Below are 18326 nucleotides of genomic sequence, written 5' to 3'. Positions count from 1 at the left end.
ATCTAACAGAATAAGCAATAACTCAATATAAAAAAATTACAGGTATCCCTCATATAACACAGTAGTTACAATCTAAAAAAAAGTGCCATGTTATGCAAATCTGTACTATACAAAACAAAGGACTAATGCAAAACATAGGGTTAAGTTCAAAAGTTAACAAAAGTATAGTATTCTTTTACGTTACTAAGAAAAATATGTTTATGAAAACAATCAATAATTCATATTTTAAAAGTTAATTAATAGCATAGGTAATTTAAAATTATATATATTTAAATTTTAATTTTGAAAATACTAAAATAACAACTTTCATATAAAAAACATAATTCAATATCATTTTGTCATATCACTGCAAATGAAGCTGACAATGCTGGGATTCTAATGTCAGGATGCATAGTGGTTGCCATAATGCAAATTTGCAAGTTACTTGTCAATACACAGAAAGAGACTAGGTTCTGCAGCTAGACTTCCACCTGTTTCTAAATGGTAAACAAAGATGATGTTGCAGCTGTTCATGCTTGTCTTGCAATCAGACAATCATCCTGTCTGATTGTCTGGGGAATCCAGAACCTATCTGCCACGTATGTGTGCCCTCACATATGTGACTGTGAGGTGGTGTACCCCTCAGATAGCAGGCAATTCAGCAAAACAGCCATACTGCTTCCTTCAACCCCATGATGCAATCTTTCTCAAATTACATCAGCAATACAGAAATGTCTTTGCATTGTAGAAGCATGATTGGCATCTGAAGACCTCGAAACCACAAGTACTCTAAAAATTCTGAATACTGAACCTCTGCAAATCTTTTCATAAGTTACTGATACAGCAATTTTAAAGCACTCTGGTATGTATACTTTCTCTTGTTATGTATACATAACAGCCAGGATAGATATAGTTATATGGTGAGTTAAATGATGCAATTAAAGCAATCAGACAATTTTGTCTAAGCAAAAAAAAAAAAAAAAAAAAGGGAGAATATCTACACTGGAGTACAGTAACAAAAAACACGTATCTATAAACCTTTTACCAGTGCACGTTTCATCACACTCTACAATAAAGTTACAAACGTTTTCGAACTGTTATGGTTCTTCTTCAGGTAACAATCCCCTAACGGAATGCACTTTGATTCAAAGTTCTATCCTAGAGATAGAATAGAACACAACATGCATAATGCGCAATTTCGTAGTGATGTCATTGGGTCGGAACATCGTTCTGGATCATATTTCTTAACTTTGAACCGAAGTGCATTCTGTTAGGGGATCATTACATGAAGAACCACCGTAACGGTTCAAAAACATTTGTAACTTTATTGTAGAGTGTGATGAAATGCGCACTGGTAAAAGGTTTATAGATACGTGCTTTTTGTCTAGGCATATAACTTCTTGACAATAAGCATATTTCATTGATTACCTTTCATTGAATTAGTCAAAACATTATGCCAACTGATGTGCATGAGAAAGGCTAACATTATTCTAGGAGAGAGAAATTATTATTCTAAGAAATTTATTTTGTATGTGAAATACCGATATATCCTCAAATATCCTTTATAAATAAATATTTATAATTAATAATATCTTATATTATTATTCAAATCAAATTTTTAAATTTTATGATGATAAAAGTAAATAGTAAGAATGTTATTACAGTTTGCATTAATAATATTTACAAATTTAGAAAGGATGTTTTTAGAATTGTTTTTATCTAAAAAATTAGGATTTCTTAAAGAACACATGTATAAAAGTTAAATAATTTATCCAGACATGTTATAAATATGCCCATAATAATTTTCTCTCATTATTTTTTCAATATGTCAGATCTTATTGTTTAAATCATATAATATACAAAAAACACTCTTTCAAAACATTAGAACTTTAGCATTTCACAAGAAAAATATTTATTCATAAAAACATTCTGCAATTTCACAATATCTGTGAAATTTTAGACAACATTATTGCGAAACTTACATTACAAATATTTCATTATTAAAATACCTTATAGGCTATAAAAAAATAATGTATATTGTGCATCACTTTAATCAAGATAATCCAATGAGTTATTAAGCTTTTAAAGAATATATTCAGAAGAAATAAAAAGTAAAAAGCTTTCAACAGCAAATGTTAAATTAAATTTAAGAAGTTCCAATATTCTTACGAACACTGTGTGTTAGCAAAGTAGTTATAAGAAAAAGAAATGAGATATAATTCTCTATTTGGCACTTGCAGCAAAATACTTTATAATTTTCAAATTTATTCTGCATAACTGAAATTATATAATAAATACATAAACAAGTTAATGAAGATTTATTACTTATACTTTTCATAAATAAATATCTTTTAAAAATAAATTCAAAATTCTGAAGAAATATTTTTAAACACAATTCATCCTATTAAGATGATGATGTCATATTCATAATGTTATTTTAACAATACTGTTTCTACACTGTTGTGTAACAGACTGGATATAATTTAAAACAAAAAATGTGCAGATGTGTTAGTAAATAAACAGATATCATTATAATACAATGATGCAAGCATCAAGCAAAAGTATTATATGCACAAAATGCCTATATAGGAATTATTGTAATGAATATGTTTTTTATGTTGTAATAAAGAAATCTCTGAAAATAAAAATAGCTATATTGGATTACAAATAGCTGGTTTCGAAAGACTGAAAGTTCATTTCATGAGTACAGTGTGCAAGAATCAGTGAAAGAAATCAATATGAGACTAATAAAATAATTGTTTGCATTTAGCTAACTCAAGTCATAAAAATGTATCATATAAATTTTATGAAATATATCTGTAACTAAGAGCACATAATTTATTGGATAGGCTACTATAATAATAGTATATATCTAACAGAATAAGCAATAACTCAATATAAAAAAATTACAGGTATCCCTCATATAACACAGTAGTTACAATCTAAAAAAAAGTGCCATGTTATGCAAATCTGTACTATACAAAACAAAGGACTAATGCAAAACATAGGGTTAAGTTCAAAAGTTAACAAAAGTATAGTATTCTTTTACGTTACTAAGAAAAATATGTTTATGAAAACAATCAATAATTCATTTATAATTAATAATTAACTAACAATCACAATTAATCATATTGTATGATGCATTAATATTAATTTTAGTTAAATGAGGGCATTTTCTTTTTACAAAGTATTGTCATCTTTTGAGCTTTTTTGTTGAACTTTATCAGAAATATCAGCAATATCTTCATTTTTTTATTTTTGATTAATAACAAAATAAAAATATGTTATTAATCAAAACTTTGTTCTAATGGGTCACTGTTCAGGACCAAGGACCAATCGAAGACCAAGCTATTTTTTTCCCCAGAATTTGTGTTCAAATACAGAATTGTTTGAGTTTGGAAGTGTTTGAATATCGACATACTGCTATATTTTGTTCATCATTTGGAGACACCCATCTAATGTTGCATGCCCCAGGCTTTTCTTTGAAGCCAAAACACACAAAGAGGGCTGTCCATTAAGGCCTTTGGTCAATAAGCGGCCCCATCCCACCTATTTCTTGAAAAAGTGCTTGTTAAGCTGCTAGGTGGGCTTCTTCCTTCCTCCTCCCAAGTCACTTCCTCCTCTGTCGCAGCTAAGGCAACAGTATTATGCACCACGCTGGGTGGCTTGTATCCGGATACCAACACCTTCTATAAAATGGATGTTGTTGCATTATATCCTTCGGGACCGCACTTTGAGGCAGTGATGCTTGCCAATGCTTTACTCATCAAAGAGGGCGTCACTGCGCAGCAGGTTTTAGAGGTTCGAGAAGCATTACTCTTCATTACAGAGCACAATTATTTCTGCTTCAATGGAAGGATTTACCTGCAAAAGCAGGGGATGCCAATGAGCTCACTGCTGTCAGCTGTTAGCAGAACTTGTCATGAGACATCTTGAACACAGCATCTTTAAATTCTCCCTCACCATGGCTTACCCCTTAGTTTATTTAAGGTATATGGATGACGTTCTTTTGGCGTGGCAAGATACGGGGAACTCCTTCCAGATATTAGAGCATCACCTATCAAATGTGTACTCCTCCATAAACTTCACTTGGGAAAAAAATAAAATTTTTGGACCTGCACATCCACAAATCCCAGGAGGGTTTGGAGTTTTCCATCTACCACAAATTTGGCAATATGACCCCCATAATACCAGCCATGGCCTGTCAGCCACAACAGTATGTTAACATGGCCATAGCTCCCTTAATCAGATGGGCATTCTTACTTCCTTCGACACAATATCTTATCAACACTGAGCTAGAGGCCATCCGCAAAGTGGTACACGAGGTGGGATACAGTCCCACCAAATATAACCATGTCAAAAACAGAGTTAAACAGTCCCTCTTCCCTGCTACCACCTTGCGCAGACCAAGGGATTGGACAACACTCCATCCATCCCTCCCTCCCATACTGTGGCTACCTCACAGCCTGGATTTCCCAGATATTTAGGCAAAATGGCTTTCGCTTACCCATAGCTCCACGCCCAAGTCTAAGACGACTCTTGTGTAATGATAGGGACGTTGTTTCCACTCTGGAAAAATATGGTGTGTACTCCATTCCCCTGCAAAACCCAATATCAGGACTATACACTTATTATATAGGTGTGACCACCAGAATGCTGGCTGTACGCATATCTGAACACCAACATTTGGTCACACTTGGCAATTGCAATACCAAACTTTCCAAACTGGTAGTACAGCATTAACACACAGCACTTTGGAATTGAGTGACAATGCTCAGATGTTGTGAGGAAGAGAGCTTGATGTATATTTGGGAGGCCCTTCTCACTAAGCTTCTCTCCCCATGCAACTCCCTTACCCTAGAATTACCTGATATTTGAACTAATTGATACAAATGGTTAAAAAATCAACAATAATTCTGCATTCATTTCCCGCACCTCCAATGTGGATTAAGACACATGCATATCAGTCTTTTACATGCATCTTAATATATGTTACAAGTGTTTTACATGTGTTTGTAAATTATATTTTAATGTAACATGCACTTAAGGTGCTCTTCCAATCGGATTTTACGATTGTGTGTGTTAAGGCGCATGCGTGTCAGTTTTATGCGTTTGCAAAAACTTTTAATTTAAAATTTACTTATTCTTAAAAGTTCCAAAATGGCTAATGTCATTACTGTTTAAATTTAAATATTCCATTTGAAATCTTTTTGTTATTCAAACTATCTGAGGACGATGTGCATAATTACGTTGAAAGCGCTTGCAGAAATAGTGTTTGTGTGAAATTTTGTATGGAGGATATCCAAAACTATGTTGAGCAAAACCAGAAACAGTGTTGTACAGGGGATTTCCCCAATTTTCAACCATGTTGTAGAAGTGCCATATTGTATGAGGGATAGCTGTATATACTTTTGCAAAAATCTTTATATACATAAAAACAAAAAAAGGCTGTATTTAAAAATTTGCATTTCATGGTTATAAGAGATCTATTAATATCCAACAGCAATTGCAACTTTTATCGTAACTCTAACTACTTCCAATACACCATAAATGTTTGGTCCTCTTGCTATTGTTCTGAAATTCATTCATTGAAAATTGGAAGTCATTAGATAATCCTAATAAAAAGTTATTACAATTCATTTATTTTATAATGTTTTTAAGTATGAAAAGGGCTGTTTAAAAAACATTTCTTGGTTTCTTTATTTTTAAATACAGTTACATAGTACTTCTACAACACTATTTCGCTATAACATGGTTTGAAAATTGGGGATATCATACAACATGACTTCCGGTTTCACACTAACATGGTTTTGGAAATCCTCCATACAAAATTTCACAATTTTCAAGTGTAAACTTCATTATTCTATAGTTTTTTTTTTTTAAATTCAAATAAGCATGTGTTGTCTCAAATTTGCCCATGATTTTAAAATATTGAAATTTTCAAATTATTTTGTGCTTTTTATCAGGTTTACTTTAATGAAAACTGATAGGAACGCCAGAATAAAGAAGAAAAAAATTATACTATCAATCATATGTCATTGTCATTGCTTTCAGACTTTAGCCTTAACACTGTCACTGTGTTTTCTTTTTATAGATTAATTTTCATACTCAGTAAAGTTTATTTAAACACTTTTAGGAAAGTGTTATTAAACTTTTTTTTAACCGTAGATATTACTTACCTATGAATGATTACTTCATTTGTAAAATAACAAACAAAATACAGCTGTATCTTGGTACTCGAACACAAATTCTGGAAAATGTCATTTGGTACTCGACTGAACAAACATGACCCACTAGAACAAATTTTCAATTAATAACATATTTTTATTTTGTCTTTGAGAAAAATTTTTTATGATAAAAATAAAAAATACAAAAATGTTGCTGAACTTCTGATCAAGATCAGCAAAGAAAGCTGAGATGACAATAATACTTTGTAAAAAGAAAACTCCCTCATTTAACTAAAATTAACATTAATGAATAATACAGTACTTTTAGTTGTGATTGTTAATTGATTATTGATTGCTTTCATAAGCATATTTCTCTTAGTAACAAAAAAAAAAAAAATAGTATACCTTTGTTGATTTCTGGAACATAATCCTATGTTTTGCATTAGTCTTTTGCTTAGTATAGCATGGATTCACATAACACTGCACTTTTTCAGAACGTAACTACCGTAGGATGTAAACGATACCTGTATTCATATTTGCAAAAATATTATTTATGAATCAGCATTTTTTATGACAGGTACTGTGCATTTATTATGTATACAGTTTAAAGGAGGGAAGAAACAATACATCACTCTGCATGATGGGAAGAGATGCTCATGTCATCATGGACCATGCTTTTTCAATAATAAAAGGCAAACAGAAAGTAAATTGATGTAATTTGGTTTTAAAATTGTGCACACTGCAGAAAGTGATGGTTACATACATTAAATGCAACATGCATGTTGATATATTCTATATTCAAATTTCATGGAATCAATGTTCAGAAGAGCTCAAACCTAAAATGAATTGGGTCAAACACCAAGCTCTCACTAAACATGTTGTGAAATATTCTGAAACAGTTGCTGACAGGGACAAACACAAAATGGTTTAGCACTTTACTAGAGAATCAGTTAGTCATCAAACTGCAATCAAAAATTTAAGATACAAAGAACATGGAGATAGAAGCTTCAGGTCACTGCCTGGTTGAACACACCTGCAGCTGTAACACTGAAGTGACCCAATCAACTCTACTTGCCATTAAAGTTGGAAACTGGGCATAAAAGGATAGATTAAAGCTACAGCACTGAAAAACTCAGGGAATCAGGAACTGCATATGAAAAATGCATGTAGACAAATCTTGAAAACATCTTGGAGAAATGTCATTCTTATTGACAATGAAATCTGCATGCTTCAAAATCCAACCAACATTCCAAGATGCAATTTCTAACATGTTGGAAAAGCTGACCCAGAAAATTTCAAATTCAAGGGCAAAGCAAATTTTCCAAAGAAATGGATTGTGTGGCAATATCTAGATATTTTTGAAAACATTTCAGAATATTTCATTTTCAAGGGATATGAAGTACTGTACAGAACATTAAGGAGTGTTTGAAGAAGCAATTGAAACCTTTCATTGAAAGCATTATGGGCATAAAGTGATCTTGTTAAATCTCACTTCTGCTCACTAAGCCACTTCGGTGATCAACTTTCTCAGAGTCTCCAGCATTAATTTCATTGCATGTGCTCCTAACATCCTCTGGCTAGACATATCGAGAACTTTCAGACGATTTGTAAGTAGAAGTATTCCTATGAAAAGCTCAAACCAGAATCTCTTTATGAATTCAAGTGTGTATGGAACAGAATCAGCAAGAAGTAACACAAAAATCAGACAAAGTGAAAGTTGAAGAAAACTAGGACTTTGTTGGAAAAGATCAGAAAGGAAGGTATGTTTTCTGTAATTTAGCCATCGGAAATTGTAGAACAGTTGTTTGCATTGCATTGCCATAGCTTTGTATTTTGTTTCCATGCATTACAGGTTTTTTTTTTTATTTCAAACATCAATTTACCTCCCAACCATCCCTTATTAGTGACACATAACTTTATTAAACCAAACAATCTTGCCAAAATTATTGGACTATTTTTGGTCTACATTAATAATTAATTAATTTTTAACACAGACCAATAATTTCAGAAAGATCATTTGACTTAATTAAAATTGGGTTATGATTGTTGTTAATATACATGAATTTATTCTTACAAGCTTATTTACTAGTCACATGCTCTAGACCAGTGGTTCTCAACCTTCTTTTTACCCATGGACCCCTTTTCCTCTTAATTTTTTGTGTGGACCCCCATAGATATTGCACAGAAAAAAAAAACCTTTATATTTTTCAGTAATAAAAAAAGAAAGGAAAATGTTCAGAAATGTCACTGTCAAGTGACATGATGCTGATGGTATAAGATTCTTCTAACAAATCCACAGCTTTATAATCTCTCTTTGACCTTTGTCGATGAGTTCTATATGTCATATATGTACTCAATATTTTAAATAATTTATATTTTAACCCTTATGCAAGAAATGAGTAATAAAGAAATTGACAATATATATACTGTAGAAATTTAATTCTCAGTAAAACAATTGTTCTGAAGTAGAATTACCCTATAGACCACTAAAATATCACTGTGAACCCTCAATTCGTTACCTTTTTTCTGTTGACCTCCAGTTGAGAACTACTGCTCTAGACAGTGTACAGATGTGATGTGTGTATCTGTTCACCTTCATTGCATACATATGCAAAAGAAAAGTTTCTTCTCAACATTATCAGTTAGAAAATATTCACAGAACTTTCATAAGTCACTTTCTCTATATCAGGGGTTACACAAACTATTGTATACACACAATTAAAGGGGAAGGAATTTATCAAAAGAGACTTGATAATTACATGATTAATGCACAGTCTCTTTAATTTACAAATGTTTTAAAGTAGAAGTAAAAAAATTTCTCTGTGGACTGCTAAGAAAGTTTTTAACTACAAGGACATTAGAAAAATCATCGTAAATATATACAGTGTAATATAACAACATATATGGTATTAACATATAAATTTATATGTACAAAAACATCAAAGACAAAATGTCTATCAAACACCAAAACTCCAGTTTAAAAATGTAAATTTAATGCAAAATTAATGTTTTTGATTGCCTTTAATAACCATCATGAGATTACAGAATTATTATAAATAAGAACATAAATTTGGAAGATATGTATTTAAAAAGTTGGAATGTCTGATTGATTGAAATTAAAATATCAAAAACTGACTTCAAATAATGATGCCCAAATTTTCTGAAGTGTTTTGTTATTCTTAAAATTGATTGATATTCTCGCCCTGTAGGCCTTGTTAATTTATAATTTCTCTAGATGTTTAAATTGGTTTAATTGGCCCATGAAATGTAAAAGTTTGATTCTGTTATGATGCAAACAAAAAACAACATACCAGGAACCTGTTTCCGGTGTGCTTCTCGGTAAAACAAAGTGTTACAAACGTTTTCAAACTTGTAAGTTCTTCTTCAGGTAACAGATGTCTAAGCGAATGCCATCCAAATTCAATTCAAATAAGAATTCTATCGCCCGTATCGATGGCGTCATTGACGCATGCGCCCCTTTGCTGATTGTAAATTATCATAAGTTCTTGTCTATGAGCACCTGCCATGCAATTGACAGGGTGATTTCGTCTTTGTTGTTAATACAATTGTCGTCTTTTAGTGTAGCCATACATATGTACAGGGCCTCTAGCCATCTAAGGTGGTATGTGTATTTTGTGGTGCAGATTACCTTGGCCTGGCTGAATAACGGCTCTATTTCTGTATCTGAGGCATAGACGGCTAGAGCGGTGGTTTGCCTTGCATGTAGAATATCCGCCATGTGTTCTTTTATTCTCACCTGTAAGGAGCGCTTAGTGGATCCTACGTAGATCAGGCTTCTGTTCCATCTATGGTTCCTGGTACGTTGTTTTTTGTTTACTTTAACCCAGTGTAGTACATTGCCAATTTTTCTATTATGATGCACTTGAACTTCATCCATTTCAAATGCAGCCAGTACTGTAGAGTTGCAACCATTTTCCAATGATTCTAAATGCTTCTTTAAACATTGGTTAAGTGGACAGGTTGTGATCCCAATGAACTGCAAACTCTGGCTATCTCTTTTGTCCATAACCAGAAAAGTATATATTCCTGGAAGTTGCAGGTTACTTAGAGAGGATCTTTAGAATTCCTAATCAAAGAGTATACTGTTGGGTTGTGCATAAAGGCAATAGATATGTTATTGACTCTTGCTATTTCTTTGTAAGTTTGTTTGAGTTGTTCAATGTAGCAAGAGTCAATAACATCTCTATTGCCTTTATGCAAAACCCAACAGTATAATATTTGATTAAGAATTTTAAAGATCCTCTAAATGACCTGAAACTCCCAGAAATATATAGTTTTCTGGTTATGGACCAAAGAGATAGAAGAATTTGCAGTATATTGGAGCCACCCATTTGACTAACATTTAAAGATGCATTTAGCATCATTGGTAAAAGATCACAACACTATAGCACTGGCTATAGTGTTGCAACAGATCAACATGTTCAAGTGCATTGTAACAGAGCCAAACTTTTACATCAAACTGGCCAATAAACCAACTTAAACATCTGGAAAAATTAGAAATTTACAAGACTTACAGAGAAAAATATCAATCAATTTTAAAAATAACAACACACTTCTGAAAACATGAAAAATACTCCAAATAATGATTTTGTTTTTTTTAAGTAATTTTATAATTTTTTAATTTTAACCAATCAGATGTCATCTTAACCTTTAAAAGTCTGTTAAAAATTTATGTTCTTATTTAGAATGTTTCTGTAACCTGATGATGGTTGCTTAAGGCAATCAAAAACATTCATTTTGTGTTAAATTTACATTTTAACCTGGAGTTTTGGTGTTTGGTGGACACATTTTACATTATAATCCAGTTTATAAACTGTTTATTGAAAGAAATGTTTATTCTTAAAATCATATTGGTCAATAAAATTATAATAGTTATTTAGTAGTAGGACAAAACTATATATTTATCACCTTTAAAAAAAATACAATATCATTTTCTCTTCAGTACTGCCATTACTAAAATTGTCTGTATTCAAAATTTATCAAAAAACTTTGATGTCTTTCAGTATTATTAACCTTTAAATAAATAAAATAATATTCCCATAAAAATTAATTTATTATATCTATACTAATTAGTAGTAATTCAAACACAAATTATTATTGTATTTATTTTCAGGCACTTGGCAATTTTTATCATCAAATTTTATTTAGTTGATACGTGTTGATATTATTTACACACGTTTTGGGTATTTATTGCCCCTCCTCAGCCAACTAAAAACAAAAGTTTATAAGTTACAACACTATAAAATTATAAACAACAAACATATTAGGTATTGTTTTTTAAAAACATACCTTTTTAATTTACAGGTTATCAAGATATTAAAACCACAAATTTCCATCGCCTATGTTTACTTGTTGTTATGGAATTACAAAAACTTCTTGGTCCTTAACACACTTTAATCTAAGAAACATACGGTTTCGTATTATCTAAAATATTTTAAAAACCTTTTTTATATGGATTTTCTCTTATACATTTACATGATAACAATACAATGAAGTACGTACCTAATTATCTATTTTTCACTGTTATAAAATTTAAACAATTTCAAATTTTTCTTATGCATTTACAATTAATTTTACAACAATACTAAAATTGACATATTTGTCTTTCATCAAAATCAAGTGCCTGAAAATAAATACAATAATAATTTGTGTTTGAATAAAATTAACATATTTGTCAATTTTATTCAAACACAATAATAATTTGTATTTGAAATAATTTGTATTTGATTATTATTCAAATACAATAATAATTTGTATTTGAATAAAATTGACATATTTGTCTTTCATCAAAATCAACTGCCTGAAAATAAATACAATAATAATTTGTGTTTGAATTACTACTAATAACTACTAGCACGGTTTCAAAGTACCAAAATCTATACTAATATTATAAAGAGGTAATGTTTGTAAGTCTGGATGCGGGTAATCTCCAAAACTACTCATCGGATTTCAAATATTCTTTCACCAATATTTAGAATGGAACTTCAGGATGGACATAGGCTGTATATTATTCTGTTAAACATTCATATAAATTAAAAGATATAATCTGGGTTAAGGTTTTTGTGTCCAACAGATGGCGCTATGAGTACGACGCCCTAAGTTTGCTTTTCTGTGAGGCATTATGCTTTTCTGTGAATATGAGCTAAAGCAGGTCATCTTCTATCTATCTATATAAATAAAAATGTAATGTTCGTTTGTTCCTACTGATTCCTTTGAAAATTTCACACAACGCTGCATTCGAATACGCACGTGTTTTTATATAATACAGTATACGTATCGAAATTCCCCCCCACTGAAGAGAGATGGTTAGGATTAAGGCTTATCGTAAAGAACTCTGCTTCTATTTATACTATTTTAGATGTGGTTTTTTGCATTTTTTATTGTGTTTTAATAGGGTACGTCAAGAGAATGTACACTAAGAAGGGATTTTTCGATATTCCCCCCACGGAGGAAGGGACAGGATTAAGGCTTACCATGAAGAACTTGGCTTCTATTATACTATTTTAGATGCAGGTTTTTATGTTTTTGATTGCGTTTTAATAGGGTACGTCAAGAGAATGTACACTAAGAAGAAATTTTTCGAAAAATTCCCCCCCCCCATGGGGGAAGTGTTATACATTTATAATAGATACATTTTGAGCCACAACAACACGTTAAGGGGTTTGCTAGTTTTCATATAATTTTCTCCCTATTCATTTTATCTATAAATTAAAATATATATTGCAGAAAATTTTGCTTCATGTATAAAAATGCAAAAAATAGATTTAAATAAATTGAGTTGATTTTTTGATGGTGGTCAATAGCATTAATGCTCTATAACTGTTCGTGGGCCATAGAAAATTATCTTACAGGCCACAAATGCTGCAGCTTGCCCACCACTGATTTAAAGCATAACAATGGCTGGAAAAATCAACTATTAGGATATACTTATTTAATGTAATTAGAATATTAATATTTCGATAAAAATTAAAAAATATTTATATATCAATATCAATATAATTTATAATGTTGTTCCCATAACTTAAACAATATTCTAAAACATATTATTATTGTCTTAATTAATAAATTCATAAAAGTAATTTCGCCTGTTTTGTAAAGTATAAATTTGCATCAGTATATTAAAATATTTAATTGCTATTGATTCTTTTTCCATGTTTTATAAGCATAAATCCCGCATTTTCAAATGTGGGTATAAAATAAAGTTTGCCAAATATAATGTAACAACTGTTATGCCATGTATGACAAGATTCATTCTTATTGTGAAAGCAGATTTATATTATACAATGTATTAAACCAGCTGTGCATTCTCCTATTCTACTTTTTAAAGCAAATTAATTCCAAAATCCATTTCAAAAGGCCAAAACATGCTTTAATCAGCGTAAAAATTCTTATTAAAATAAATCTCCAGATTTAGTTCATCCTCAATATAATAAAATATCAGTCTTTATTCCTTGTTTCACATTTAAAATTATTCTATGTTTTTATAATATTTTTGATAATCATTGGCAATTGGTAAATCATATATGAACTTGCATAATGTCCACTAAAGATAATCAAATATAAACCACAATGTTTTTCTATCTAAATTATATAAGAATAAATAATAAAAACAATGGGATCGGTGTAGACAAATATTAAAATTAATAAATTCTAAAAATTTTTTCGTTTAAAAAAACCCTTAAGAACCACAAGTGACGTTCACTCTTTAATTCCGACTTCGATAGAGTTTAAGAAAACAGAGAAAACCAGAGAATTATTTTCACTATTTCTTACTTTATTATGTCGCTATTTTAGCCTCTTCAGTGGATATATAAATATCCACTGAAGAGGCTAAAATAGCGACATAATAAAGTAAGAAATAGTGAAAATAATTCTCTGGTTTTCTCTGTTTTCTTAAACTCTATCGAAGTCGGAATTAAAGAGTGAACGTCACTTGTGGTTCTTAAGGGTTTTTTTAAACGAAAAAATTTTTAGAATTTATTAATTTTAATATATAAGAATAATTTATATTGCACTAATATAGACAACAGGAATGTCTCAAACAAACCTAAAGCATTATCCACGAAATAATTCTTGATAAATAATATTTCAAGGTCATAATAAGTAAAAGTGCCATAATTAATTTTATTTTAATACATTTATTTTGTTACAAAGTTTGCAACAGAATATATATAATTGAAATCTGTAAACGTCTGTAATATTTAACTGAACATTTATTATAAAAAAAAATAAAAAAATTCTCAAAACTACTATTTTTTTTATAGAGTGTTAAATTAATAAATTATTTATTAAAAAACTTTCAACGTTATTAAATACAGTATATAATTTTTACCTTTAAAAAATGCTTGGTAATTACATAAAATAAGTACACAAGGCATTTTTTTTTATTTATTTAAAAAGAATAATTCAGTAAAAATAAAATAAAATACTGCAAACACTGCTTGTATTAGTGTTCTAAACTAGATGCTTGTCATGAGCAAATACTGATGCATGCAGAGTAAACAAGAATATGTTAGTGATTAACAAAATTGTTTTAGAATGTAAAATCATCAATTACAACTGAAAAATATTACAAAGTTCAAAAATTAAAAAAAAAAACTGATAATATGCAGAACTGTTATTGCTTAATTCCAAACTTGTTTAAAATGAAAATTATCAGATATTAAGTACGTCAAACAAAATCTCCACAATCTGGTAAATAATTTTTATGTAAAATTCGGCAAACATTTCCAATCTTATATGAGATCTACTTTGGACCAACAACATTCTAAATTGGAATGCATGGAACTAATTTCAAATTTTTAAATAATTACAACAAAACAACAAAGATGTAAAAATATAAAATTGATGAGTTTTAAAACACCTTTCACTCTTTTTCCTAGCAAATTCTTTAATTAAATAACAGAACTAGCACTTTCGGCTATTTTAAATGGCCTTCTTCAGGTTATACAATATTGGAACGTCAGTTAAAACATATTCAAAATTCTCTCTCGTTCTTCTCACCGACATTCCAATGTTGTATAACCCGAAGAAGGTCATTTAAAATAGCCGAAAGCGTTAGTTCTCTTATTTATTTAGAGAATTTGCTAGGAAAAAAGTGAAAAGTGTTTTAAAACTTATTTACAGAAGTTCTAGCTTTCTGCTTGTAGAATTGTAATATAAAAATGTATAAAGATTCGGCGGCCTTTAAAATAAAGATTATAAATAAATAAAAAATGAAAACGTTCGTCGAATTTCACATTAAATTTATTTACCGATTTTGTTTGAAGTACTTATTCGTCAATCCGAAGATAATTTCTATCGGATATTAGTGACGTATTGACTTCAATTTCATTACAAACCTTCCTAATTATAATGTTAGGTTAAAAACATTATAATTAATTTTTATTTCATAATTTTCAGGTAGGATTAATTAACCATCTTTAAACCAAAACAATCTCAGAAAAAGGTATACATGTAAATGTATTTAAAATCTTTAAATGTAATTATAACTAATGTTTATTAGCATAAGAACTAAAATGGAGAATTAATAAATATAATCAGTGTAAAATAAACATGTGAGCTGATCTAATAAATGCGAAGTCATTGCAGGTTTGTATTTAATGCAAAAAAATGGCTAAAAATGTACAATATTCGAGCAAATCTCGATAGCAATTTACATGTTATTACTGTTTAAGGAATTTGAATTATCATTACATTAAGCAAAGTCACAACACATCATCCTCATGGACTGAAAATCTTTAACGATGTTAATTTTCTTACCATTTACAATTCCAAACATGTATTATTGGAGATTAAAGACGTTTCGACATTAACAGCGTACGAATAATTATCATTTAGGACGGAAAAGTTAGCAAATTCAAAACATTTGAACCATTTTCAGCGCCATAGCAGCTAAGCCTAATCAGTATATATGATAACTGGCAACCAACGTCTGCGGCCCGATATCACACGGAATTAATATTTCTTACCTTTTCGCAAGCCGTTTCGATTATTATTCCCGAAACAATAACTTGAAATAAAACTCTTCCAACATCGATTTTTCCACTTCCGGAAGTTTGTCTTTTGTTTTCCGGAAGCACGCGACTTCTAGATCCTTTTCGGATATTAACTGCGCTTGCGCCTGATTGCTGATCCGCTGTGACGTCATACCAGCAGCAAACATGTAAACAGAGTTTATGGTTGCTTCATTCTCAAAAAGCATTTGAGTTTTTTTCCCATTAATGATGAAACGACTAATGACAAATCAATATAAACGTTTAATAAATGCTTTTATACGATATTTTTTTTATTAATCTGATGAAATATTTAAACAGTTGTAAATTTTAAAAATCTATCCCATGTGTTTATCTCTGGTGTTTGTAAATGTTTAAAGTGTTTGTTTGTACATTAAATTACATGCAAAAATAGTTCATATGTTATCTGAAATAATTGTAAAGAAAATTCTTATTTGTTAAATCACTGAAATTGTTAATTTGTAGAATTTTATTCCATTTTCCTTTAAGTATAATAAATGGCAATTTAATGATACCTAACAGTTTCCTTGTGTTGGTTAAATTGTGTTTAATATGCTTTACACTTTGAGATTCAAATTTTGTTTAGAAGATAAAAAGTTAATAGAAAAATATATCCATATAAATGGTGTTTTATATTTATGTAGTTTCTACATAATAATGATACATTACATTAAAACTATTGAGTTTATTTACTTGTATTCAAGTCAACAGTACTTTATAGTATAACGACTGTACAATGATTAAATGATTCACAAAATTTCCTTAAACATGTACAGTTCTCTGCTTTTCTTTTTTGGAGATTATGACAAAAAATTTCACTTAAACTCATACTTTTGAGCTTCTAGCCCATCTGTAGGTACTAATGTGATTAAGTAATTGATAAAAAATTATATTTTAAATGCAGTAAAATTATTTAATTATATTTTTTATACAGAAGAACAAATAAATCATCAGCAATATTAAACAAGAAAACAGCAAATACAAGTATTTTTATCTAAATTAACTAGAATTCCTCAGTTATGAACTTAGAACATTATAATTTTCTACTGTTTGATACTGCTGGACATATTTTATTAACCAATTAGCAACTTGAAAGTATATCTATAACATTGTATTTATATAGAAATGTTTAAAAAGTTAATTACACAAAATGTTGGTTATAAATTTATAGTATATTTGCTAATCTCCGCTATTTATTGTAGAGAGTTATAGTGTTTAGTTATTGTAGAGCGCAGCATCATATATAAGGAAAACAGAGTCAAAAACTGACTGAAAGCAAATACTGTATTTTTTTAACTATTGTTAAATTTTTTAATGTATATTAATTTTATAAATTTGTCATGCTTTTAAGAAAAATATGTAATAATTACTGATTTGAGTTATTGTTATAACAATATATATATTTTTAATTGTATATATAAGTAATTAAATGTATTTTTCAAATTTTTCTAACAACTAACAAGTAAGTTTATGTTTTATAGAAAACCTATTGTAATCATATTAGATAATTATGAAATTTTTATACTGTAAATTTTAATAATAATAGCACATATTTTTTATAGTTATTCAGATATTCATTGCAATCTAATTATTTTTAATGAAGTAAAATAACAGATAAAATTATCGCAGCTCTGAAAAATAATAGCTCAATAAGTATTATTATTATTATTATTATTATGCAGAAAAAATTTATAAAAAATAAATTTTATTTTTTTAAACAATGTGAAAGTGTTTTTAATTTTATATTTGTCTAAACTATTAATTTACATAGTTTAATGTGGTTATAATTATGATTTTTGAAATTTAATGTGATTATACCAATTACCAGTATTCAACAATTAAAGGATAATATAATATTAATACTGCAAATGTTTTTAAACTGTACATTTAAAATAAAAAATACAGCATGAATATTTTTATTTTTGCATTCTAATGTATTTAAATATTTATTTTCAAATGATATTACAACTGAATAAACAAAGTTTTTGGCATGTCATCAGAAGAGATAACAATATTTACAATAATTAACTGCACAACTTCAAAAATTTTTAAATAGAATTTGTAATTTTTTTAACATTTTGATTAGAACTTTTATTTAATATTTCTGCTCATATTTATCTACTTATTTTGCACATTATATTAT

General features: G+C 29.3%; 1 protein-coding gene across 4 annotated transcripts in view; it reads right to left on the bottom strand.

Annotated features, from left to right (window-relative positions):
• LOC111622277 (GA-binding protein subunit beta-1-like) overlaps positions 1–16289 on the bottom strand; it is a 55037-nt gene extending 38748 nt beyond the window's left edge. For 2 of the 4 annotated variants that reach the window (XM_023364634.1, XM_023364630.1), the window contains exon 1: positions 15930–16108. In XM_023364634.1, coding sequence (XP_023220402.1) covers positions 15930–15932 — 3 coding nt within the window. In that variant the 5' untranslated portion in view covers positions 15933–16108. Of the gene's footprint in view, positions 1–15929; positions 16111–16138 lie in introns of those variants that run through there. The other 2 variants (XM_023364632.1, XM_023364633.1) reach the window with 2 other exon arrangements.
• Between the last annotated feature and the right edge of the window lie 2037 nt (positions 16290–18326).

The sequence above is a fragment of the Centruroides sculpturatus genome, unplaced genomic scaffold (genome assembly GCF_000671375.1).
Source record: "Centruroides sculpturatus isolate CEXI.00-Female unplaced genomic scaffold, Cexi_2.0 scaffold337, whole genome shotgun sequence".
Lineage (NCBI taxonomy): Eukaryota > Metazoa > Arthropoda > Arachnida > Scorpiones > Buthidae > Centruroides > Centruroides sculpturatus.
The sequence above is the reverse complement of the archived record's forward strand: the minus strand, read 5'-3'. Positions and strand labels throughout refer to the sequence as shown.